The sequence below is a fragment of the Loxodonta africana genome, chromosome 4, assembly GCF_030014295.1.
Source record: "Loxodonta africana isolate mLoxAfr1 chromosome 4, mLoxAfr1.hap2, whole genome shotgun sequence".
NCBI lineage: Eukaryota > Metazoa > Chordata > Mammalia > Proboscidea > Elephantidae > Loxodonta > Loxodonta africana.
In genome coordinates this window covers 14,123,593-14,151,261 of record NC_087345.1, presented here as the reverse complement: position 1 = coordinate 14,151,261, position 27,669 = coordinate 14,123,593, and the positions used below count along the sequence as shown (strand labels likewise).

The following is a 27,669-nucleotide window of genomic DNA, read 5'->3' as shown; positions in this document are numbered from 1 at the left end:
ATCTATTTCACAGACGTAAAAACACCAGCACTTAGGGATATATCTACAAGGAAATTGCTACAATGCTGTTTGCAGCGTAAATAAATGGGAAACAAAGTAAATGCCCATCAGTGGGAGAATACTTAACTTATTGTCCGCATCATGGACCCAGCCATTTAAAGGAATGGGTTAGAGCTATAGGGAAGCTACAACAATTGGGTCTTAGGTATGTCCTTAACTGAAGGGTGGGTCTTACAAAGCAGGGCTCTTTCTGTCATTGGTCCCATAAGTACAGTTATCTGATGGAAGTTGGTTGTGTCTGGTTTGGCAAGTCAGAGACATCCTTCCAAAGTCAAGTTGTCTTTGTGGGAAAGTCCCTATGATTAGAACATTTTAGAAACTTCCTATTGTTTTGTCAACCTTTGTACCTGGCACAAATGGCCAACCTTGATTTATTTGTTCTCGGAAGGGGTTTGCTGCACCTGGCACAAAAACAGCCATCAATTTTGAGTTCATACTTAACAACATGGGGAAAATGTTCTAAGGAGATATACCAAGAGTATTAGCATGAGTTATGGAGAGCCGTGTGAAGTGGGAGAAGAAGAGAGGGACAGGAAGAATGGTGAACCAAAAAGGAAAAGTACATTGCATGAAAAACTAAAAGGAACTCTATACAGCACAATTCCATCTATTCATTCAAGTAAGATTGTGTTTGTGTGTGTGTGTGTATTTTAATGTAGAGAAATTGTTAGTGGTCAAAGAGACAGAAACGTAATAAGATTATTCAGGTAGAACAATGTAAAAAGTCAAGTTGGAAGTACTCAAACACTTAAAAAGAAATATTTTCCACTCTGCCCCCAAAAATAACAATAGCAATTTGTGTAGAAAGCGTTGAATGGGGAACTAAACTGCTGTGTCCACCACGGGTGACCCTGCTGGTATTTGAAATACCAGTGACCTAGGTTTTAGCATCGTAGCAACACCCAAGCCATCACAGAACCACAAACTGACAGACGGGATGGTGGTTGTCAGAATACGTTGTATTTTAATTTTTTGCCAATCTGTTACAGGTAAAGTGGTACCTCCTTGTAACTTTTGTTCTTCTGACTTCTGGTGGTTTGGATGGGCTGTTCTGTGAGCTGCCTAATCATACCTTTGTTTACTTTTTGATTGTGTGGTTTATTAAGCACTCTTTGTGTATCGTAGGATGCTACCTTTTTGTCAACTGCATGTCTCCATGTTTCCATAATATTCAAAATACCAAAAACCAAACCCATTGCCATTGAGTCGATTCTGACTCATAGTGACCCTATAGGACAGGGTAGAACTGCCCCATAGGGATTCCAAGGAGTAGCCGGTAGATTCAGATAGCAGCTGAGCTCTTAACCACTGTACCACCAGGGCTCCTGGTATGAAATAAAGATTCAATTAATTTTCTTCCAGATGGATAGCCAGAGAGGAGTTACTGGACCTGAACCGCGGGGAGCCCTCAGGCACCATTCCCGGAGCGGCAACGGAGGCGGGCTGGTACTAGCGTTTGGATGCAGTTTTCTCAGGGAGGAGCAGCCAGTCGCACAGCCTACTCACGCCTCCGGAACCTGAGAAGAACGGCACTCTTGGCAAAAGCTAAGTACTTGCGTATATTTTACTGCACCCCACACCCCCAAGCTGGCTTCAGTGGCTGAATCCCTGGGCCTGAGATAGACCCTGGTGAGCACCTAGAGCCATCCTCCCGGCCTTGGGGAGGGAAAAAATTTGCATTTGGGGGAAAAGATAATTTGCTAGCTCCACTAACTGGGGGAGCTCAGGACAGAAGCAGCTCCTGTCCAGGCATAAACCATCCATGGACTTTGAGCACCTTTCCCTTCTGCATAGACCTGTGTGGGCCTATTTCAGGAGAATAGGCCCTTGTTGGCAGACTCTAACCGTTTCAGCTGTGCAGTGGAAAGGTGGGTGTTTGATGTTTGACATTGCTTTGCCTATTAAACAAGGTTCTCACCTACCCACATCAGGAACCGAAGGACTGGTAGCTCCACTCAGGTCACCCAGCCACTCGCGACAGGGGTCCAAGGATAACTGGTATCCAGTCCTTCCAACCAAAAACTTTGGGTGCCCATGGTCCGTCTTCAGAACCCACCCACCCGCACGCTCTAGGGAGCAGGGACACGCTTTCCTCAGAGACACTCGGGGATCGTTTCTCAGCCCCCTGCCTTGTTCAGAGCATGACCCCCTGCTGCAGTCAGATACTGGTATATATGCCAATCACCCCTGCCCCTCTGAGACTCTAGGACAGAGCCTGTACCACACACTTGATGAGCAGCTACCTAGAAACCTGAGCTGAATTCATTCAAGAACAGTGAATGGACTCCTGGACTGATATACCTGAAAACAGCTCTAGCCGTCTGAGGACAGGACATCAGAGCTCCAAAGGCAAAAATAATCAAGCTAGCTCACTAAAGCAACCCATGTGAGTATATAAAAACAAAACAAAGCAAGAAGCTACGACACAGTAAGCAAGCGTATACTAATACAATAACTTGTAGATGGCTCGGAGACAACAGTCAATATCAAGTCACATAAAGAAACAGACCATGATCACCTCAACAAGCTCTGAAAACAAAGAATCCAGGGATCTTCTAGATGAAAGTGCATTCCTGGAATTGCCAGAGCCAGAATACAAAAGTTTAATACACAGAACCCTTCAAGCCATCGGGAAGAAAATGAGGCAATACGCAGAACAAGCTAAGGAACACACAGGTAAGGCAATTGAAGAAATTAGAAAGATTATTCAGGAACATAACGAAAAGTTTAATATGCTGGAAAAATCCATAGACAGACAGCAATCAGAAATTCAGAAGATTAACAATAAAATTACAGAAGTAGACAACTCAATAGAAAGTCAGAGGAGCAGAATGGAGCAAGTAGAAGCCAGAATTTCTGAACTTGAAGATAAATCACTTTGCACTAATATATTTGAAGAAAAATCAGATAAAAGAATTAAAAAAAAATGAAGAAACCTTAAGAATCATGTGGGACTCTATCAAGAGAAATAACCTACGAGCGATTGGAGTACCAGAACAGGGAGGGATAACAGAAAATACAGAGAGAATTCTCGAAGATTTGTTGGCAGAAAACTTCCCTGATATCGTGAAAGATGAGAAGGTATCTATTAAAGATGCTCATCGAACTCCACATGAGGTAGATCTTAAAAGAAAGTCACCATGACATATTATAATCAAACTTACCAAAACCAAAGATAAAGAGAGAATTATAAGAGCAGCGAAGAATAAACAAAAAGTCACCTACAAAGGAGAGCCAATAAAAATAAGATCGGACTACTGGGCAGAAATCATGCAGGCAAGAAGGCAACGGGATGACATATTTAAAAAATTGAAGGAAAAAAAATGCCAGCCAAGAATCATACATCCAGCAAAACTGTCTCTTAAATATGAAGGTGAAATTAAGACATTTCCAGATAAACACAAGTTTAGGGAATTCGTTAAAACCAAACTAAAACTACAAGAAATACTAAAGAGAGTTCTTTGGTTAGAAAATCAATAATATCAGGTCAACCCAAGACTAGAACACTGGGGAGAGCAATCAGAAGTCAACCCAGACAGGGAAATCCAAAAAAACAAAGCAAGGTTATAAAAAAAAAAGACTAAAAACAGGGTAACAGCGATGTTATTATATAAAAGAAGACAACATTAAAATAATAAAGAGAGACTAAGAAATGTAATCATACACCTTCCATATGGAGAGCAAGATACGGTGATCCAAAGAAATAAAATTTAGGTTTAAATTTAGAAAAATAGGGGTAAATAATAAGTTAACCACAAAGGAGATAAACTATCCTACTCATCAAAATAAAATACAAGAAAAAAATAGAGACTCAGCAGAAACAAAGTCAACAACAACAAATATAAGGAAAGGACAATATATAATCTACTAAAAACCCAAACCAAACCCAGTGCCGTCGAGTCAATTCCAACTCATAGCGACCCTATAGGACAGAGCAGAACTGCCTCATAGAGTTTCCAAGGAGAGCCTGAAGGATTCGAACTGCCGACCCTTTGGTTAGCAGCCGTAGCACTTAACCACTAGGCCACCAGAGTTTCCAATATAATCTACTAAAGCACATAAAATTAAGTGGGAAAAAGAAACTGTCAACAACACACAAAAAAAAGACATCAAAATGATAGCACTAAATTCATACCTGTCCATAATTACACTGAATGTAAATGGACTAAATGCACCAATAAAGCGACAGAGAGTGGCAAAATGGATTAAAAAAAAACATGATCCATCTATGCTGCTTAGACTTAGAGACATAAATAAAACTAAAACTCAAAGGATGGAAAAAAATATATCAAGCAAACAACAATCAAAAAAGAGCAGGAGTGGCGATATTAATTTCTGACAAAATAGGCTTTAAAGTTAAATCCATCAGAAAGGATAAGGACACTACATAACGATTAAAGGGACAATACACCAAGAATATATAACCATATTAAATATTTATGCACTCAATGACAGGCCTGCAAGATACATAAAACAAACTCTAGCAGCACTGAAAAGTGAGATAGACAGCGCCACAATAATAGTAGGAGCCTTCAACACACCACTTTCCGTGACGGACAGGACATCCAGAAAGAAGCTCAATAAAGACACGGAAGATCTAAATGCCAAGATCAACCAAACTGACGTCATAGACATATACAGAACACTCCACCCAACAGCAGCCAAGTATACTTTCTTTTCTAGTGCATATGGAACATTCTCTAGAGTAGACCACATATTAGGTCATAAAGCAAGACTTAGCAGAATCCAAAACATTGAAACATTACAAAGCATCTTCTCTGACCATAAGGCCATAAAAGTGGAAATCAATAACAGGAAAAGCAGGGAAAAGAAATCAAACACTTGGAAACTGAACAATACCCTGCTTAAAAAAGACTGGATTATAGAAGACATTAAGGATGGAATAAAGAAATTCAGAGAATCCAATGAGAATGAAAACACTTCCTATCAGAACCTATGGGACACAGCAAAAGCAGTGCTCAGAGGCCAATTTATATCAATAAATGCACACATCCAAAAAGAAGAAAGGGCCAAAATCAAAGAATTATCCCTACAACTTGAGCAAAGAGAGAGCAACAAAAGAAAACCAAAGGCACCAGAAGAAAACAAATAATAAAAATTAGAACAGAACTAAATGAAATGGAAAACAGAAAAACAATTGAAAGAATTAACAAGATCAAAAGCTGCTTCTTTGAAAAAATCAACAAAATTGATAAACTACTGGCCAAACTGACAAAAGAAAAACAGGAGAGGAAGCTAATAACCCAAGTAAGAAATGAGATGAGTGATATTACAACAGACCCAACTGAAATTAAAAGAATCATATCAGATTACTATGAAAAATTGTACTCTAACAAATTTGAAAACCTAGGAGAAATGGATGAATTCCTAGAAACACACTACCTACCTAAACTAACACAAACAGAGGTAGAACAACTAAACAGACCCATAACAAAAGAAGAGATTGAAAAGGTAATCAAAAAACTCCCAACAAAAAAAAAGCCCTGGTCCTGATGGCTTCACTGCAGAGTTCTACCAAAACTTTCAAAGAAGAGTAAACACCACTACTACTAAAGGTATTTCAGAGCATAGAAAAGGATGGAATACTACCAAACTCATTCTATGAAGCCGCCATATCCCTGATACCAAAACCAGGTAAAGACACCACAAGAAAAGAAAATTACAGACCTATATCCCTCATGAATGTAGATGTAATAATCCTCAACAAAATTCTAGCCAATAGAATTCAACAACATATCAAAAAAATAATTTACCATGACCAAGTGGGATTCATACCAGGTATGCAGAGATGGTTCAACATTAGAAAAACAATTAATGTACTCCACCACATAAATAAAACAAAAGACAAGAATCACATGATTTTATCAATTGATGCAGAAAAGGCATTTGACAATGTTCAACATCCATTCATGATAAAAACTCTCAGCAAAATAGGAATAGAAGGAAAATTCCTCAACATAATAAAGGGCATTTATAGAAAGCCAACAGCCAACATCATCCTAAATGGAGAGGACCTGAAAGCATTCCCACTGAGATTGGGAACCAGACAAGTATGCCCTTTATCACCGCTCTTATTCAACATTGTGTTGGAGGTCCTAGCCAGAGCAATTAGAAATAAAGGGCATCCAGATTGGCAAGGAAGAAGTAAAAGTATCTCTATTTGCAGATGACATGATCTTATACACAGAAAACCCTAAGGGCTCCTCAAGAAAACTACTGAAACTAATAGAAGAGTTCAGCAGCTTATCAGGATACAAGATAAACATACAAAAATCAGTTGGATTCCTCTACACCAACAAAAAGAACATCGAAAAGGAAATCACCAAATCAATGCCATTTACACTAGCCCTCAAGAAGATAAAATACTTAGGAATAAATCTTACCAGAGATGTAAAAGACTTATACAAAGAAAACTACAATATACTTCTGCAAGAAAACCAAAAGGGACTTATGTAAGTGGAAAAACATACCTTGCTCATGGATAGGAAGACTTAACATTATAAAAACATCTATTCTACCAAAAGCGAACTATACATTTAATGCAATTCCAATCCAAATCCCAACGACATTCTTTAATGAGATGGAGAAACAAATCACCAACTTCATGGGGAAGGGAAAGAGGCCCCGGATAAGTAAGGCATTACTGAAAAAGAACAAAGTGGGAGGTCTTACTTTACCTGATTTTAGAACCTATTATACTGCCCCAGTAGTCAAAACAGCCTGGTACTGGTACAACAACAGATACATAGACCAATGGAACAGAATTGAGAACCCAGACATAAATCCATCCACATGTGAGCAGTTGATATTTGACAAAGGCCCCAAAACAGTTAAATGGGGAGAAGACAGTCTTTTTAAGAAATGGTGCTGGCATAACTGGATACCCATCTGCAAAAAAATGAAACAAGACCTATACCTCACTCCATGCACAAAAACGAGCTCAAAATGGATCAAAGACCTAAATATAAAATCTAAAACGATAAAGATCATGGAAGAAAAAAATAGGGAGAACGTTAGGAGCCCTAATACATGGCATAAACAGTATGCAAAACATTATTAAGAATGCAGAAGAAAAACTAGGTAACTGGGAGCTCCTAAAAATCAAACACCTATGCTCATCCAAAGACTTCATCAAAAGAGTAAAAAGACTACCTACAGACTCAGAAAGAGTTTTTAGCTATGACATTTCCGATCAGCGCCTAATCTCTAAAATCTACATGATACTGCAAAAACTCAACTACAAAAAGACAAATAACCCAATTAAAAAATGGGCAAAGGATATGAAACGGCACTTCACTGAAGAAGACATTCAGGTAGCTAACAGATATATGAGGAAATGCTCACCATCATTAGCCATTAGAGAAGTGCACATTGAAACTACAATGAGATTTCATCTCACTCCAACAAGGCTGGCATTAACCCAAAAAACACAAAATAATAAATGTTGGAGAGACTGTGGAGAGATTAGAGCACTTACACACTGCTGGTGGGAATGTAAAATGGTACAACCACTTTGGAAATCAATCTGGCGCTTCCTTAAAAAGCTAGAAATAGAATTACCATATGACCCAGCAATCCCACTCCTCAGAATATATCCTAGAGAAATAAGAGCCTTTACACGAACAGATATATGCACACCCATGTTTACTGCAGCACTGTTTACAATAGCAAAAAGATGGAAGCAACCATGGTGCCCATCAATGGATGAATGGATAATTAAATTATGGTATAGTCACACAATGGAAAACTACTTCATCTATCCTGAGACCAGAAGAACTAGATGGTGCACGTCTACTACTACCAACTGGTCGAACCAGGTACACAATAAATGGTCCCAGAGAGAACAGGAGAAAAATGTAGGACAAAACTCAAATTTCTTTTAAAAATGCCAGACTTACTGGACCTGTAGAGGCTAGAGAAACCTCTGAGACTATCCCCCTGAGATACCATCTAAACATCCCTCTGAAACCACTCCCAGGAGGTCACCCTTCAGCTAAATAACAGATTGTTGTTGTTGTTGTTGTCGTTGTTAGGTCCTGTCCAGTTGGTTCCAACTTATAGCAACCCCACGAACAACAGAACAAAACACTGCCCGGTCCTGAGCCATCCTTACAATCGTTGTTATGCTTGAGCTCATTGTTGCAGCCACTGTGTCAATCCACCTCGTTGAGGGTCTTCCTGTTTTCTGCTGACCTTGTACTCTCCCAAGCATAGTGTTCTTCTCCAGGGACTGATCCCTCCTGACAACACGTCCAAAGTATGTAAGACGCAGTCTCACCATCCTTGCTTCTAAGGAGCATTCTGGTTGTACTTCTTCTAAGACAGATTTGCTCATTCTTCTGGCAGTCCTTGGTATATTCAATATTCTTCGCCAACACCACAATTCAAAGGCGTCAACTCTTCTTGGGTCTTCCTTATTCATTGTCCAGCTTTCACATGCATATGATGCAACTGAAAATACCACGGCTTGGGTCAGGCGCACCTTAGTCTTCAGGGCGACATCTCTGCTCTTCAACACTTTAAAGAGGTCCTTTGCAGCAGATTTATCCAATGCAATGCATCTTTTGATTTGACTGCTGCTTCCATGGCTGTTGATTGTGGATCCAAGTAAAATGAAATCCTTGACAACTTCAATCTTTTCTCTGTTTATCATGATGTTGCTCACTGCTCCAGTTGTGAGGATTAGCTTATAAAATAAGCAATATCACCCATGAGTAACAAACAATACCTGTGAATACCAAAGAATATCATTCATGAGACCAAACAGTCAACATTTACCCCAAAATAAAAATGAGACGGCGGGGAGTAGGAAAGCAGGAAAGCTAGATTAATGGAAATGGAACAACCAGGACAGAAATGAGGACACTGTTGATATACTGTAAAAAATGTAGCCAATGTCACTTAACAGTATGTATAGAAATTGTTAAATGGGAACCTAATTTGCTGCATAAACTATCACCAAAAACACAATAAAATATTATTTTTTAAAAAAAGAGTATAAATGGGTCCTGAGACCAAAAACTTTGAGAACCATTGTATAGAGATTAGTAATGAGGCCTCTGATGTCAGACATGGGGTCAAATTCCCACTGTGTCCTAGCTGTGTGGCCTTAGATAACAAACCATAACCTCTCTAACCATTTGTTCCCATCCTTAAAAATGGGTGCAATAACAGCACCAACCTCAGAAAATTGTTGTGTGTGCTAAGGTAATAGGCATGAGAGCCATCCTGTGCTCAAAGCTGAGGACCAAACATGCTAAGCACTTTACTTTTTAAAGGGAGGTGACAAGGTGCTGTCAGTGATTAGGCCAGGTCCCTTACCCCCAGCCCAGGGAACCAAACAAAACCAAAAGCCAAACTCATTGCCATCGAGTCCATTCTGACTCATAGGAAACAAGAGGCAGACAAATCAGACCTGCCATTACCAACCACACCCTTCACACACCCTGGCTGCCTTCTTTCCCCCTTAAACCCTCTCCCTAGACACCTCCCACCACTTTTGCGACACTCCGACAGCCATGGTTTGGTTTTATGTGCTGAGAAGAAACCCTGGTGGCACAGTGGTTAAAAGCATGTGGTGAACCCACCAGCTGCTCCACTCCATGGACAAGGGTGTGGCAGTCTACTTCCATAAAGATCACCAAAACCAAATCAAATCCATTGCCATCAAGTCAATTCCCACTCACCCTATCGGGCGGTTCCACTCTGTCCATAGGGTCACTATAAGTCAGAATCAACTCAATGGCTGTGTGTTTTTGGTATGTGCTGATAAACCCCACATCTGTGTCTCAGCAAGTATGGGATAATATTGATGATTATGGAACCTGGTGATAAGGCGTGTGGGGGTTCTTTATACTGTTGCCTCTACTTTCGCACATTTGCAACTTTCCACAATAAAAACTTAAAAAATAAGAAATTGCATCAAACATATTTTTCCTCCCCTAAGATTCAGGACTGTGTGTGAACTATTTGTGGGAGCTTTCCGCCTGAATACCCCACATACGCCTTAAACTTAGAATGTAAAAAACAGGTCTTGTCATCTTCCTTCCTCCAAGATATCTTTGATTACTCAATTCACATCCTTTCGTCCTCATCTCAGGTATTAGCCATGGACGGAATGGACAGTTCCATCTTCGCTTCCTGCTCTGGGGGCTCTTCTGATGCCAGGACACAGGTGGGAGCCCCTTGACCTCTGCACACACACGGCTCAGAGGAACAAGGGAGTCAACACCCCGAGGCAACCCGTGACAATGAGGTGTGGGAGACTGTGTACAAATGCTCCCATCCCCTAGTCTTTGGGTGGGCGATTTAAGGAGGTATTTTGAATGCTTCTCAGAAAGTCCAGGTGGAACCATCAAGGCCCTGTTGCCCACAGTGTCAGCCTCAATAACACCTGTATGTTGGCTTTTCCTCTTTCCCTGCCCCTCTCTCCCTAGTCCTCACTCCTGCTCCCTAGAAATCAGCAAAAAAAAAAAAAAATTGCCATCAAGTCGATTCCAACTCATGGTGACCCCAAGTACATGATAGCAGAACTGTGCTCCATAGGGTTTCCAATGGCTGATTTTTCTAAAGAGATTGCCAGGCCTTTCTTCCAAGGCAACTCTGGGTGGACTTGAACCTCCAACATTTTGGTTAGCAGCTCGTTAACCGTGTGCAGCCATAAGCCATTAGGGGCCTGTTCCCTAGAAGTACTTCCCAAATAAAGAACTGAGCCCAAGTCCTAGTTGCAGACTGTATTCCCATGGATACTTGAACTAAGACAGAGGTACGGAATGTGGACCTAGAAAGCAGGTCTTCAAGACGGGATTCAGATCTGGATCACCTCCCAGTCAGACATGGACCCCAATGCTAGGGGATGTGGCAATACACCTGATGACTCGGAATGGACATAGTAAAAACAAGCACTGGGACACACAGTAGCTCTAGCCCTTGGATGATGGCATTGACTCAATGTGAAAACATGAAGGGAGAGAATGGCAGGTTCAGATTAGCCCACTATCCACTCAGACCATGCCACGAAAGCCAGGAGGCCTTCCTAACAATGTTTAAAAAGATTCTAATCTCCTCCATGATGTTTTCAAGCTATGATATTTCAATCGCCTCATATACATGCGAAAGCTGGACAATGAATAAGGAGGACCAAAGAAGAATTGACGCCTTTGAATTATGGTGCTGGCAAAGAATATCGAATATACCATGGACTGCCAGAAGAATGAACAAGTCTGCCTTGGAAGAAATACAGCCAGAGTGCTCTTTGGAAGTGAGGATGGCGAGACTTCTTCTCACATATTTTAGACACGTTATCAAGAGGGACCAGTCCCTGGAGAAGGACAACATGCTTGGTAAAGTAGAAGGTCATCGAAAAAGAGGAAAGCCCTCAATGAGATGGACTGACATGGCAGCTGCAACAACGGCCTCAAACATAGCAATGATTATGAGGATGGCGCAGGACTGGGTAGTGTTTTGTTCTGTTGTATATAGGGTCACTGTGAGTCAGAACCAACTCAATGGCACCTAACAACAACAATGAAAACAATCTCCTGCAGCCACGGGGAACACTCTGCTGACAATTAGGCCCAGAACTTAATTGTAAGGATGGCAGAGCTGCAAAAGAGACTGCACACACAGCCACAACAGATCTCTTATGCTAAAGGCAAGGGCACTGAAAGGCAAGGAGCAGAACCCTGAGCCCTTGGATGAACACATTTAGGATAATGGGCCTTAAAAACTCGACCTTTGGATTCCTCTGAAGCCTCCCAGCGGGCATAAGAAGCCCTGTCCTCCTTGCTAGAGAAGAGCAGTCTCCCTTTCCCTGGTGACCATGCAAAGGTCTTAGGCAGATACCCCTCAAGATTATAATTTTTCTCCTCAAAATTCACCTTCATCTCATTTCAGCACAGACCAAGCAGGGAAGTACACTCCCTCTCCAGGAGGAAATAATTACTCACAAAAAGAATTGCAGGACCTGGATAATATATGGAGCCCTGGTGGTGCAGTGGTTAAGAGCTCAGCTGCTAATCAAAAGGTCTGCAGTTCAAATCTACCAAGCCACTCCTTGGAAACCCTATGGGGCAGTTCTACCCCGTCCTATAGGGTCGCTATGAGTCAGAATCAACTGGACAGCAACGGGATTGGATAATTATGTACTAGCAAGAACTTGGAAAACAAATACGGGACCTAATTTTGAGGGTTTGGGACTGTTTTAGTTATCTAGTGCTGCTATGAAATAAATACCACAGTGGATGGCTTTAACAAAAAGAAATTTATTCTCTGACAGTCTAGGAGGCTAGAAGTCTGAATTCAGGGTATCAGCCAGGGGAAGGTTTTCTTTCTCTGTCAGCTCTGTGGGAAGGTCCTTGTCATCATTCTTCCCCGGTCAAGGAGTTTCTCAGCACAGGGACCCCAGGTCCAAAGGAACAGGCACAAGCTAGGCATTTCCATTACAAATGGGAGTAATTGGAGAGAAAGAAGGGATAACAGGTACCAAGCAAGTCAGTCAGCAGAACAGATTACATTAGCTCTCAAGGCTTGAAAATAATCCTCTGTTCTCTGAGACCATTTAGGCAATGGCCCTGCCCTCCAGACTCTGGATGTTGGCTACACTTTCCAGATTCTGGGTGGAGGCCCCTCAGCCCTGGGCTTCAGCTCCACCTTCCAGGCCCACTGGGACAGAAACTCTGCTCCCTCCGCTTTATGCAGCCCCATCCTCCTAGTCTGAGTGGCAACTCCACCCTTTGAGACCCCAGAGGCCAAGGACCCTACCCTTTTGAGACTGAGGCAGCTCTGCTTCCTGTGTTTCTTGTTTCTTCAGCTTCTGCTTCCCGGTTCCTTGGCCTCTCAGCCCCTCAGGCCTCTCTACCTACGTCTGCCCCGCTGGGGCAAGTGTTCCAAAGCTCTTTAGCTCCACCCATACATGCCTGGAGGCACCCCACTCCCCCAGTAAAGTTCGGTTGGAATTTCAGCTCTCCTTCTCGGTTGGGTCAGCAAACCTAGCTCCACCCATAAGTGCCCGGAGGCACCCAGCTCTGCCAGCAAGTCTCCTGCAAAAAAGCACTCAGCTCTCTTGCTCCGTGGGTCAGCTCCAGTGCTGTCACGCTGGTCTCCTGATTCTGCTGCTGAAGTTTCTCTGCTGCTGCTTCTTGCCATCTGTGCCATAATTCCACCAACAGTCTCTTTAAGGCAGTCTAGGCTTTTACTGTTAAGCACTTTAAAACTCCTCCAGCTTCTGTCCATTCACGGTTTCACATTTTAGAGCAGCATCCCACTACCAAATTCTGTCTTAGTTATCTAGTGCTGCTATAACAAAACTACCACAAGTAGATGGCATTAACATAGAGAAATGTATTCTCTCACAGTCTAGGAGGCTAGAAGTCTGAATTCAGTGTGCCAGCTCCGGGGAAGGCTTTTCTCTCTGTGTCGGCTTTGGAGGAAGATCCTTGTCATCAATCTTCCCTGATGGATGAGTTGCTTTGTGCAGGGACCCTGGGTCCAAAGGATACGCTACTCTCCTGGCTCTTATTTCTTGGTGGCATGAGGTCCCCTTGTGTCTCTGCTCCCTTGTCTCTTTTATGTCTCAAAGAGATTGACTCAAGACACAACGTTAATCTTGAAGATTGAGTCCTGCCTCAGTAATTTAACTGCCTCTAATCCTGCCTCATTAACATCATAGAGGTAGGATTTACAACACATAGGATAATCACATCAGATAACAAAATGGTGGACAAGCACACAACACTGGGAACCATGGCCCAACCAAGTTGATACACATTTTTGGGGGACACAATTCAATCCATAACAGAGACTTAGAAGGTATAAAAGAAACTTGGAAAGGAAAGGTTTATTGACATAGGAACATTCTCCCATGACTCCAAGTTTAAAAAGGCGACGAGGACACCTGGTGCCAGTCCCTATACACTGCCAAGATGGCTCCTTGAAACTTGAGCATGACAATGGCTTAGTACAGAATGGAGATACTGTCTGACTCCACTTTTTCATGTTTAACTGCTAACAACTTCTAAGCCTCACCTTTCTCTCTTCCCGTCGTGCCCCACATCTGGGCAAGCTGACAAGAAAGCCTGGGTGCTCCTTTAGTGCTGGCAAGATATTCAAGCCACATAAGCCCCTACCAAAGCAGGAACACTCCACCCCCAATGACAATAAAATCCCAGGCCAGGTTCCTTTTCTTACTCTCTCAGGAGATTGCCTGCTTGACAGGCCCACCCTGCTCTCCCACAAAGACCTCAATTATGGCAGTAATAAATCTTTTTCATAACTTCTTGGTGTGTGAGTAGAGTCATATGTCCTGACATACTAAGCATATTTTGAGTGGGGGTCCATCTGCCCCCGAAGGTGACCATAACAGATGGAAAAACAGCCTTGGCATAGTTTTCAGGAAGGAGCCAGAATGCTCGGGTTGGCGGAATTTTTTGAATGGATTTATTACATGACTCCAGAGGACCCATCCCTTACATGTTCTCTTGAAGGACACAAAGTAGGATGATTTTGTATCTCACATTAGTACCCGTCAGAGAACATTCACGATAGAGGAGACGCTCATGATTCATCCTGTGGAGATCAGCCAACCTCTGTCCTTGTCACCCCAGCCCTGCACAACAAATCTCCCAAATGAATGGCCAGAGGGGTGGAAATGGAGGCTATGTGTGGGCACAACATGGGCTTCCTTTCACAAAGCTTGTCTTAAGGCTAGTTACTGTAGATGATGAACGTCCAAGTGGCCAGAGGCAGATACTGATGGCGAGCCCTTGATATGGTACCATCATTCGAGGTGATTAGCTGGAAACTTCGTGGCAAGTTGAATACATTGGACTCCCCTTCTGGAGGAGTAAGAAACTCATGCTTGTCAGATGTGACACCTACTGTCATGGATTGAATTATGTCCCCCCCCGCCCAAAATGTGTGTATTAACTTGGTCAGGCCATGATTCTCAGTATTCTGTGGTTGTCCTCCATTTTGAGATCATAATTTTATGTTAAAGAGGATTAGCGTGGGATTGTAACACCCTTACCAGGTCACACCCCTGATCCAATACAAAGGAAGTTTCTCTGGGGTGTGGCCGGCATCACCTTTTATCTCTCAAGAGGTAAAAGGAACGGGAAGTAAGCAGAGAGTTAGGGACCTCATAACACCAAAAAAGCAGTGCCAGGAGCAAAATGTGTCCTTTGGACCCGAGGTTTCTGTGCTGAGATGCTCCCAGACCAAGGGAAGACTGATGACAAGGACCTTCCTCCAGAGCTGAGAGAGAGAGAAAGCCTTCCCCTGGAGCCGGCGCCCTGAATTCAGACTTCTAGCCTACTGGACTGTGAGAGAATAAACTTTTCTTTGTTAAAGGCATCCGCTTGCGGTATTTCTGTTATAGCAGCACTAGATGACTAAGACACCTACTCAGGACATGGCTTTGCCTTCCTTGCCTCTAGTATCTATGCCATTGCTACCATCCGAAAGTCTACAAAATTTCTGATTTACCAACACGGTTCCCATATAACAGAGCTTCAGAGCAAGGGATGTATTTTATAGAAAAAGAGGTACAACAATGTATGCTTGATCATGGGATCCACTGGTCCTACCATATGCTGTATCACTCAAAAACTGCTGGCCTAACAGAACAGTGGAATTGCCTGCTAAAGCTCAGCTAAGGCACCAGTTCAGGACAACAGTCTACTGATTGAGTATTCAGTATATTCACTGAACCAATGGTGCCATGTCCAGGGAGAACCAAGAGGTAGCATTTGGATTGGCCCTTCTCATCATCACTCGTTGTGACCTACTTGCAGAATTTGTGCTCTTCACCACTGCAACTTAGACCTTGGTGGATTAGAGGTCTTAGTTTCCAGGGAAAGGAATGCTTCCATCAGGGGACAGTGTAAGGAGTCCTCAGAAACTGAAACTACAACTTCTACCTGGTCACTCAGGGCTCCTAGAGCTAGTAAACCAGCAGGCGAAAAGAAATAGTTATGAAATTGGTGAGGTTAACCCACTGTAATTACCATGAGATACTAGGGTTACCGCCACATAATCTGGGCAGAGAGGAGCTTTTCTGCAACTTAGGGTAGTCACTGAAGCATCTCTTGGTGCATCCATGCCCAGTTTGCAGGGCAATTACAGCAACCTCAGCCTGACCCGACAAGGGCAAATCAACATGGGCTCAGGCTTTTCATGAAGGTCTGGGTCACCTCTACCCCTGCCCAGAGGTGGAAATGCTGCTGAGAGTGAGGGGAATAGAGAATGGGTGGTGAAGGAGGGAGATGATGAATGTCAGTTACTGCGTTGGGACCAGCGGCAGCACTAGGACTGTGGTTTGTTCCACTAACCAATTAGTTATTAAATCTTTTATAGCGAATGTAACTGGCCACCTCTTTGAAGAGGCAGTGAAAGAGTGGATTTATAGTGGAGACTGAGTAGAGCAGACCAGTTCAAGGGGTGGACTGTATCAGACATCTCTAGTGGCCTAACTCACATTCTTTTGGCTTCATCTCTGATTTCACGTGGCTAGGTGGACAGTTCCATGTGGGATTCAACTGGCAGCATGTCTTCACTTTCTAACCCATGCTCTTGCAGCACAGCAGACAGAGGTGAAGGTGGAAGCTGGTATATGCACATCTTGGAATTAGGGGTTAGCACCTCCAGGGGCAACCCTCAACCAATGTGGGATGGGAATCAGTGGATAATGCTCCTGCCTCCCATCCTCTGGGAGTGGACAGATTTGAGGATGTCCTTTCTGTACATTTCTCAGGTGGTCCCAGAAGAATCCCACCCCAGTTGCCAATATGGTGACCTCAATAATGCACCTTATAATGGCTTTTCTTCCTTCCCTGACCCATTCTTCCTAGCTCCTCAGCCCAGCTTCTTAGATCACCTCCCAAATACTCACTGCACATAAAATTTTTGTCTTAGGCTCTACTTTTGGTGTGGCTAAGTTAAGACATTTCCAGACCTACTTCTTCTCCTTTAGTCTCTGTTTATTTGAAGAATCACCATTGACCCAGTTGCCCAAACTGGAAACCTGGGCATAATCTTGACACTTCTCTCTCTCTCACATGAAATGAGTCACCATGTCTTGACAATTCTACCTCCTAAATGTATCTTTTCACCATGCATCTGTCAGTTTGTCATTATGTAGGGGCTTGTATGTTGCTATGATGCTAGAAGTTCTGCCACTGGTATTCAAATACTAGCAGGGTCACCCAGGGTCAACAGGTTTCAGCTGAGCTTCCAGACTAAGAGAGAGCAGGAAAAAGGACCTGGCAGTCTACTTCTGAAAAAAAGTGGCCAGTGGAAACCTTATGAATAGCAGTGAAACACTGACATAGTGCCAGAAGATGAGCCCCTCAGGTTGGAAGGCACTCAAAAGACGACTGGAGAAGAGCTGCTTCCTCAAACTAGAGTTGACCTTAACGACATGGATGGAGTCAAGCTTTTGGGACCTTCATTTACTAACGTAGCATGACTCAAAATGAGAAGAAACAGCTCAAACATCCATTAATAATTGGAACCTGGAATGTACGAAGTATGAATCTAGGAAAAATGGAAATCATCAGAAATGAAATGGAATGCATAAACATTGATATCCTAGGCATTAGTGAGATGGAACGGACCGGTATTGGCCATTTTGAATCAGACAGTCACATGGTCTACTATGCTGGGAATGACCGAATTGAAGAGGAATGACGTGGCATTCATCATCAAAAAGAACGTTACAAAATCTATTCTGAAGTACAACGCTATTAATGTTAGGATAATAGCCATACGCCTTCAAGGAAGACCAGTTAATTTGACTATTACTCAAATTTACACACCAACCACTGAGGCCAAAGATAAAGAAATTAAAGATTTTTACAAACTTCTGCAGTCTGAAATTGATCCAACATGCAATCAGGATGCAATGATAATTACTGGCGATTGGAATACAAAAGTTGGAAATAAAGAAGGATCAACAGCTGGAAAATATGGCCTTGGCGATAGAAACAATGCTGGATATCACATAATAGGATTTTGCAAGATCTAACGACTTTTTCATCGCAAATACCTTTTTTTCAACAACATAAGCGGTAACTATACATGTGGACCTCGCCGGACGGAATGCACAGAAATCAAATCGACTACATCTTGGAAAGAGTGATAGAAAAGCTCAAAATCATCAGTCAGAACAAGGCCAGGGACCAACTGTGGCTAATTGCTCACGTGCAAGTTCAAGTTGAAGCTGAAGGAAACTAGAACAAGTCCATGAGAGCCAAAGTACAACCTTGAGTATATCCCACCTGAATTTAGAGACCATCTCAAGAATAGATTTGACATGTTGAACGCTAATGACCAAAGACCAGACAAGTTGTGGAACGACGTGAAGGACACCATACATGAAGAAAGCAAGAGGTCATTAAAAAGACAGAAGAGAAAGGAAAGGCCGAAACAGATGACGAAAAAGACTCTGAAACTTGCTCTTGAACGTTGAGTAGCTAAAGCAAAGGGAAGAAATGATGAAGTAAAAGAGCTGAACAGAAGATTCCAAAGGGCGGCTAGAGAGACAAAGTAAAGTATTCTAACGACACACACAAAGACCTGGAGTTAGAAAACCAAAACAAAAGAACACGCCTGGCATTTCTCAAGCTGAAAGAATGAAGGAAAAATTCAAACCTTGAGTTGCAGTAGGGAGGGATTCCATGGGCAAAATACTGAACAACAGAGGACGCATCAAAAGAAGATGGTAAGAATAGAGACAGTCACTGTACCAAAAAGAATGGGCGATGTCCAACTATTTCTGGAGGTAGCACTTGATCAAGAGCCAATGGTATTGAAGGAAGAAGTTCACGCTGCACTGAAGACACTGACGAAAAACAAGGCCCCAGGAATTGATGGAATACCAGCTGAGATGTTTCAACAAACAGATGCAGCGCTGGAAGTACTCACTATGCCAAGAAATTTGGAATACAGCTACCTGGCCAACCGACTAGGAGAGATCCATATTTACGTCTATTCAAAAGAAAGGTGATCCAACAGAACAATATCATTAATATCACACACAAGCAAAATTTTGCTGAAGATCATTCAAAAGCAGCTGCAGCAGGACATCAACAAGGAACTGCCAGAAATTTAGCCTGGATTGAGAGGACGTGGAACCAGGGATATCATCGCTGATGGATCCTGGGTGAAAGCAGAGAATATCAGAAAGATGTTTACCTGTTTTTTCAAGTGTGCAAAGGCATTCAACTCTGTGGATCGTAACAAATAATGGATAACACTGCAAAGAATGGGAGTTCCAGAACACTTAATTGTGCTCAAAAGGAACCTGTACATAGATTAAGAGGCAGTCATTGGAACAGAAAAAGGGGATAGTGCAAGGTTTAAAGTAAGGAAAGGTGTGCGTCAGGGTTGTATCCTTTCACCATACTTATTCCAGCTGTATGCTGAAAAAATAAGCCAAGAAGTTGGACTATATGAAGAAGAACAGAGCATCAGGATTAGAGGAAGACTCAGTAACAACCTGTGTTATGAAGATGACACAATCTTGCTTGCTCAAAGTGAAGAGGACTCGAAGCACTTACTCATGAAGATCAAAGACCACAGCCTTCAGTATGGATTACACCTCAACATAAAGAAAAGAAAAGTCCTCACCACTGGACCAGTAAGCAACATTATGATAACTGGAGAAAAGATTGAAGTTGTCAAGGATTTCATTTTACTTGGATCGGCAATCAACATCCATGGAAGCAGCAGTCAAGAAATCAAAAGATGCATTGCATTGGGTAAATCTGCTGCAAAGGACTTCTTTAAAGTGTTGAAGAGCAAAGATGTCACCTTGAAGACTAAGGTGCACCTGACCCAAGCCATGGTATTTTCAATCGCATCATATGCATGTGAAAGCTGGACAATGAATAAGGAAGACCAAAGAATCGATGCCTTTGAATTATGGTGCTGGCAAAGAATACTGAATATACAGCGGACTGACAAAGAAGGAACAAATCTGTCTTGGAAGAAGTACAGCCAGAATGCTCCTTAGAAGTAAGCACAGTGAGAAGTCGTCTCACATACCTTGGACATGTTATCAGGAGTGGTCAGTCCCCGGAGAAGGACATCACGCTTGGTAGAGAGTCAGCGAAAAAGAGGAAGACCCTCAACGAGATGGACTGACACAGTGGCTGCAACAGTGCATTCAAGCACAATAATAATTGTGAGGATGGTGCAGGACCAGGCAGTGTTTTCTTCTGTCACACACAGGGTCGCTATGGGTCGGAGCTGACTTGACAGGACCTAACAACAACAAATGTATCTTCAGTTCTATCCATTTCTCTCCCTTTCACTGGCACTTCCATAGTTGTGGCCACAGCCATCCTTCACCTGAACGGCTACAACAGCCTCCTAACTATTCCCCCACTGCCCGCCCTGCCAGCTCCCATCCAATCTCTACACTATAGCCAGCGATGAACATAAAATGCCAATATGCCTGAAGGACTCTGCTGTCTCTCATTCCTTTTGCTCTGACCACCACTAAGGATTGATAGGTGTGCTGAGACTAGATGAATAGAACAGTAGATGAGAGTTAGCCCCATGACGGTCCCGGGTTCCAGAACCCAGAATTACAGAGATCTGGGATGCTAACCACCATTGGGTTCTAAAACAGGTTGGAGAAGCTCTCTGAAGCCCTGCAGGGCATCTGAGAACATTGCCAGGACTACAGTGGTGGGCATCCACCCATCTACACGCTACAGTTTCCATTTCCCAAATCACTTTCCCATCCATCACCTGAATTAATCCTTGCAGCATACCTTGAGGGCTCAGAAAACTGAATGACTTGTCCAACATCCTGGTCAGTATCTGTCAGACCTGCGACCTCATCCCAAGGTCAGGGCCAGAACTCTTTTATTAGCACAGTTGCAAGACTGCCATAAGGAATGATCAGTGCCAAACAGCTTTTTTTTTTTTTAAATCATCTTTAATGTATTTTTAATAATTTTTTGCCTCATTTACCAGATAAATCATCTAAATAAATAGATGCTATACAGTCTCTTACCATATCAGTACAAAAATAAAACCAGGCTCTGCATCCACTCTAACTCTCCCCAGCACACACTCACTCAGCAAAGGCATGTGCTTGGAATCCATGGGCCCCAGCCCCCCCCAAATACATTCATTGAGTCTGAACAAAGCTCGAGGCTCACTCTGTGCAAAGGAAGCGCTCTTGTGCTGAGATCCGGCGGCCACGTCTGGCCACTTATAAAACATAAGCCAAACCACCTTACAGAAGCATAGTGCCTTCCCAGGGAGCGAGAGAAGAGGAGGAAATGGGCTGGGGATTACCACCCTAAAAGCAGTGAAACCACGAAGCCACCAGTGCTCAACCGCGCACCGGAAGTGGGCCGTGCTAGGGGTGGAAGAACATACTTCTAATTTCACCCTCACAGCAAAACAAAAAGTACCGACTGGTCTCTCTACATTCAAAACGGGGCGGGGGCGGGAGGCGAACAGGGCAAAGAAAGGTGGTGGGACCCTAAGCCCCCACCAACCCCATGAATACTGGCCTTCCAGTGGGCCCTGGTGGTGGGGGGAGGTCGGTGTCCACCTGGCCTCCTCTCACCCCAGGCCCTGCTGGGACTCTGTGGGCGGGAAGGCGGCCTGCTCGGCCACACCCAGCCCCTCACTGAAGTCTCCTGTCCTGGCGAGAAAGGTCCTAAAAGCCCACAAGCGCTGAGGCACCTGGCTGCTCCAGACTGGTTCCTCAAGCCCAGGCCCCACTTGGCGTTCAGCCTGCCTGAAGCCAGAAGGTGGGGCTTTAACCACCCCCCCAACCCACAAACCCCCAATTGCACAATCAGCTCTTTGAATGTGCCCATGAAGCAGTAAGAGGTCCCGTGCCTCCTGGGAGGTCGGGCGTATGACGTCTACTAGAAGCTGCCAGCCACATTCCAAAGCCACAGGGCCAAGAGCAAAGTGCATAGGGATGGTGAGGACCCTAGAGAACTTAGCTGGAGAGACGGCGCCCACCCCCCCTCCTCCAATCCAGGCCTGGGGCAGCCTGTGTCCTCTCAGCCTAGAGGTCCCATCCTGGAAGGGCCCCCGCACCCCAATTCTAAACCTTTGCTTCCCCTCCTCAGGGTCCCACAACTGGATGGGCGGGCTTCTCTGCTCCCCTTCCTTTTCCTGACCCACACCCACATACTCTCCTGGATTCAACTCCCTGGGCTGGGGATGAATCAGTCACCCAGGAGGGAACTGTCCCCCAGTGGAAGCACAGAAATTGACCCTGGATAACTAAGGATTAAGGGGGAAGGAGGGAGAGACTCGAGGATTTGGAATCTTGCCAACAGGGCACCCCAAACGGACATGGAGTGCAGGTTGTCTTTGGTGTGGGAACTCCGGAAGAAGGGGTGGGGTGAAGAATCACCCTATCCATGCCTCACTAGAGATTCTGATGACTTCCTGAGGACACAGGACAGGGTCAGGACAGTCCTGGGGAGGCAGGCTCCTGGCCACACCCTCTCTGTGGATTACCCTGACTGACAATGGGAAGGGTAGGGAGCCAGCCTTCTGTGTGCTCCCCTGGTGCCTCCCCATCTGAGGCTGGGGCAGGGGCAGAAGGGGGTCCTCACTGGCAGGGAAGCTACTTGCCCACAGGGCACCTGAGTATAATTCAGAGAACAAGTGCACCTCCTCCTGGCAGACACAGCCCCTTGAACCCAGCCTGCTCCCAACACACTGTGGCCCCATGGAAGACCGGGCAGAACCCCCTCTCCCCCAAGGAAAACAAGGTCAGCCCCACCTGTGGGATTTGGGTTGACTTGGAGGGGGTTACATAATGGAAGGAGGAAGGGGGTGTTCAGGGTCGAGGACTGCCCTGAGAAGGTGGTGGGATGCCCCCTTCCTCCCTGGCCACCCACACCCAAACCTGGGTTGGCTGAGTTGGAGAAGAGGGTAGAAAAAGAGGAGAGTTGGAGGGCTGAAGTCACCTGAGTCAGAAAGAACAAAGGCCCGCAGGGAGGAAGGACAGGGTCGGAGCATCTTGGACCCTGCACTGATGCAGTGGCACAACTTGGCAGTCTGGCCAGGTGAAACCACACGCCATGCCTGCGCAGCTGGAGCGTCAGAGGGCACCAAGCCCAGAGGCCCCGCCTCCACTGGCCTCTGCAAGCAAGCCAGGCAAGGCAAGGGAGTGTGGGTGCCTGGGGTGAGCTCTTTTGTGCTGTGAATCACCCCGTGTTCACCTGGGCAGGTTTCTAAACAGTAGGTTTGCAAGACCCCCCTGGACACGGCTATAGACAAGTACATACGTCAGGAGGGCAGGTGTGAATGTTTGGGGTGGGGGAGGCACGTGTACACACCCGCACAGGCCAGTTGAGGGGGCAGTTACCAGCAGAAGGGTCCCGCCCATGCTGTGATGGGGCGATGGGTCTCAGTGTGAAGCTTCCTCCCAGGGAAGGCTGGGACCTCTCTGAAGGGAGGGGGACAGTGCCCCAGCTCACACAAAGCCCTCTCTCTGACCCAGTCATCTTTGCTCAAAGCCAGCCTCCACATTCCACAGCAAAGCTGGAGTGGAAAGTTCAAAATAAAGACCCAACCAAAAAAACGGGGGGCGGAGATCAGCCAGAAAGGGTGGGGTGGGCTGCTTGAGGGAGAGGATCTGGGCCATCTGATTCTCCTTTAACTCCTGAAACCACTGCTGTGTCTCTAGGGAAGAACGGAGACGATGGAGGTGTCTGGGGAGGTGGCCCATCCCCATCCTGCCCTGGGGATGGCCTCTCAGCTGGCTGAGCAGAGCCAGGCCTCCCCACCCCGGAGCCTCTCTGTAAACATCCCTCACTGAGAAACGGGTAGGTTGGGGCGGGGGGGTGGTGGGTAGTGCTGGGATTTTCCCTCCTCCTTCGGTTTTGGTATTTTTTTAAATAAAATAATTACCCTGCCCCACCCCCTCCCCATCTCTGGAAGTCCCCACCCCAAGCCCAAAAGAAACAGTTTAAGAAGAGTAAAAACGATGATTCACAACTTCCCGCTGCGGTCTCGGAAGAAGCCCTCAGCTGCCTGGGCCTCGCGGAAGGTGACGGTGATGGAGTTGGCGGTGATGTCAGTCACTGTCACTTCACTTGGGGGGAGCGTGGGTGTCCAGGAAGGAGGACCATCGGTCAGGTCTGCATCTGCTGCAGCCATGGGAGAAACAGAGACTGACAGACAAGGGGACAGCATGGGCAAAGGGCGGGGAAGGTGGGAGCTGGTGGCTAGGTGCAGACTATCCCCACCCCGCAAACAGGTCCTCTCTGAGTCTCCAGCCAGACAGGGCCCAGGTCATGGTGGGGCACATGGGAGGAAGTCACTGTTTATGTTTCCTGGCTGGACAAGAGCACATCCAGAAGCCAGATAACAGGAAGAGCTCTGGGCTAGGTGACAGGGCCCTGAGTTCCAGTCCTGATAGTCCCCATGGCTGTGTGGCCTTAGGAGCACCAGGCCCTCTTTGGGCATTGGGCTAGGTGAGCATGACGACCCACAGGGACCTGTCTGTCACTGAGGGCCCCTGGGCCTGGGCCCTGGGGCAGGACACCTTACCCTCCTCTTCGGGGGGCTGCTCAGCGGGCTCCCACTCGCCGGCTGCCTGCAGGACGCCTGGGGCCGGTGACTCCTGCAGGAAGAGCTCCCGTCGATGGCTGTGACTCTCCAGGCTGGGCCCGCGGGGCGGGAACTTCTTGCGTGAGAGCCGCAGGTACTTGTGGGCCTTGCGCGGCTTGCGGAGCGGGAAGGGCAGGGTGGGCACCAAGGGGCCCTTGTCCACCAGCTCGGGCGCCCCCGCCTTGACCACCCCCTCGGGGCTCCCGCTGCCGAGTGGGCGCGTCAGGGAGAAGCAGAGCTTCTCCCTGCCCTTGGCCTTGTGGGAGCTGCGCAGGTCCATGCTGTACAGCCGCTGCGGGGGCAAGCCAGGGCATGGCCGTCAGCCCCGCCCTCCCGCCCGCCACACTGCCGCGCATGCTGTTCCCCCACCGGAGTGCCCTTCCCACATCTGCAGGCCCACATCTGCAGTCCTCCCATGCTGAATGGTCCAGAGCCACCATCACCCACCTCCCTCCACCGAGAGCTGCCCAGCCCCAGGCCAGCTACTCCTCCTGGCCCCGGAGTGCCATGTCATATCCCCAAGGGGCTGTGAGCATCTCAGGGAGGGGGGCTGGAGGGCATATTCCCTTGGTACACAGCAAAAGAGCATACAAGAGGTGCAAAATGACACGTGACCAATGAAAAACCAATCGGGAGTTATGCACCAGAAAAATGAAGGAATTACTCTTCGTCTTAGGAAAGGAAGCATTGCTCACAGAAAGGCCCCCAAAGTTGACCCTGCAGCTTGCCAGGGAGAGGGTGGGAGGCTGAGGGCAAGACCCAGGCAAACTTCCCACGGGTACGCAGACATCCCTGGGTGCACTGCGTCCCCAGTGAGGAGGCAGAGCCTGCAGGCAGCCTGCAGGATGCTCCTCAGCTGAGACTGCCACACTGAGCCCTCATCACATTCAAGTGAAGCTGAGTGTACATTCCTCCACCGCTCAAAGGGTTGGAATTTGTAATGTGGCATCTGTCTTACTGACTTTGAGGGAAATGTATGTGGATCCAAGCAAGATCCTTGGTGCCAAGATATTGAAAGACCCTGGATCCTCCTGGGGCAGTACCTTTGACTGCTGCCTGTCACCAGACACCAAGAGCTCACAGGAAAAGAGGGAGGCCATCGTATGGGCCCTCTGAGTCAAGCATCTCCAAACAGGGGGCCAAGACCACAGGCGCAGGCTCCCTCCTCCAGCCTGTCTGCTAATGTCCACCACTCGCCACTGGGTGGGGGTTGAGGGGGTTGGAGTAGGACTGAGCTGAGAGCGGATGGTAAGATGCCACAACAGCTCAGAACTTTGTCAAAACCCGTTCCTGCAGCCTGGCTCATAGACCATCTCAGGCCCAGAAAGCTCTCCCAAGATTCTGCGAGGCGGATTCACCTTTGTCTTTCTCTGCCTCATCAGGAGAGAAATACAGCTACTGAAAGGGATCCAGGAGCATCAAGGTTTTAGTCCTGCTATGTGACCCCAGGAAACCCTGGTAGCGTAGTGGTTAAGTGCTATGGCTGCTAACCAAGAGGTCGGCAGTTCAAATCTGCCAGGCGCTCCTTGGAAACTCTATGGGGCAGTTCTACTCTGTCCTATAGGGTTGCTATGAGTCAGAATCGACTCGACAGCAGTGGGTTTGGTTTTTTTTTAGTCTGACCCTGGGTAAATGACCAGCCTCCTGCACCTCAGTTTCCTCATGGGTAAGCTGATGAAACTGTAGCAGGCAGCCTCCCAGGTGCCGCAAGTGACACCCGCCTCCTGAACCCACATCCTTGCGCAGCCCCATACACTGAACTGGGGGGCGACTCCCAAGCCGAGGTCGTACAACACACACTGCAGCTCTTCCTTGCGTCCTCTTGTTCATCACTCAATCTGGGGGAAGCAAGTGGCCATATTATGTGGACACTTGGCCGCCCTACAGAGAGGCCCACATGGTGAGGAGTCAGGCCTCTTGTCACCATCCAGCACATCAGTAAGCCACCAGCATCAGTCCTCCAGCCCCTGTCAGACCTTCAGATGATGGCAGCCCTGACCACACCTGGCTACAACCTGACCCAGGCCCACCGAAGGACCTGCTAGAGCACTCCCTATTCCTGACTTGCAGAAGCTGGGCCAGAACCTACATGCTTATTGCTTTCAGTTGCTGAGTTAGGGGTTAATTTATTACACAGCAATAGATAACTAATACATCCACTCCAAACAACAGTGTGTTAGAAATGTCTTCATTTGTGAAGAGCACCAAGCACAGCGCCTAGCACCAGAAGACGTCTGACTTTCCCTCCTAGGACCCAATTCACACCAAACTCTGCGAGCACACCTACTGCATAAAGGGCAGCCCATCGATTCTGGCCAAAGCCACAGATCATCTATAGTCACGAGTAGACAGAAAGGTTGATAGGACCCACACTGCATGTGCCAAAACCAAGCCTACTGGCATGGAGTTGACTCCAACTCATAGTGACTCTGTGTGTGTCACAGTAGAACTGTGCTCTGTAGGGTTTTCTTGGCTATAATGTTTACAAAAATTGATTGCCAGGCCTTTCTTCTGTGGCACTGCTGGGTAGGTTTGAACCACCAATCTTTAGGTTAATGGTCAAGCACAAACTGCCTGCACCACCCAGGGACCCTATGTGGACCAAGAATCCTTACGTTTTGGCTTCGTATACCTGGGTGAGCCTTACTGAATTAACACCTAGTTTTACAGGTGAAAAAATCCGGGTTCAGAGAAGTGAAGACACTTGCCTAGAATTACAGAACACACTGCTCCAACCCCACTCGCCTTTCACTGCAACCAAGTCAGCCAAGCGCCCTCCAGTCCTAGGTACCCTGCATTGCTGCAGAGATCCCCACCTGACAGAGAACTGGAAAAGGAGGCTCCTGAGGCTTCTTCCCACTGAAAAATGGCACGTTTCCAGGGGTGTAATTTCCAAGAATTCCAGAATTCTGAGTCTCCATTTCTAGGATTCTAAAATTCCAATCTCCTGTGTTTCCTCAGTTCTACAAGTTTATGTGTCTAAGG

At 46.0% G+C, this 27,669-nt stretch overlaps 1 protein-coding gene across 6 annotated transcripts in view; it reads right to left on the bottom strand.

Moving 5' to 3' along the window:
• Window positions 1–1,466: 1,466 nt before the first annotated feature.
• Window positions 1,467–27,669, bottom strand: part of CBX7 (chromobox 7) — a 41,084-nt gene continuing 14,881 nt past the window's right edge. For 3 of the 6 annotated variants that reach the window (XM_064283514.1, XM_064283512.1, XM_064283513.1), the window contains exons 5-6: window positions 24,625–24,976; window positions 1,467–24,245 (exon numbers count right to left, since the gene is read on the bottom strand). In XM_064283514.1, the coding sequence (XP_064139584.1) occupies window positions 24,064–24,245; window positions 24,625–24,976 (534 nt within the window). In that variant the 3' untranslated portion in view covers window positions 1,467–24,063. The remainder of the gene's footprint in view (window positions 24,246–24,624; window positions 24,977–27,669) is intronic. The other 3 variants (XM_064283517.1, XM_064283518.1, XM_064283515.1) reach the window with 3 other exon arrangements.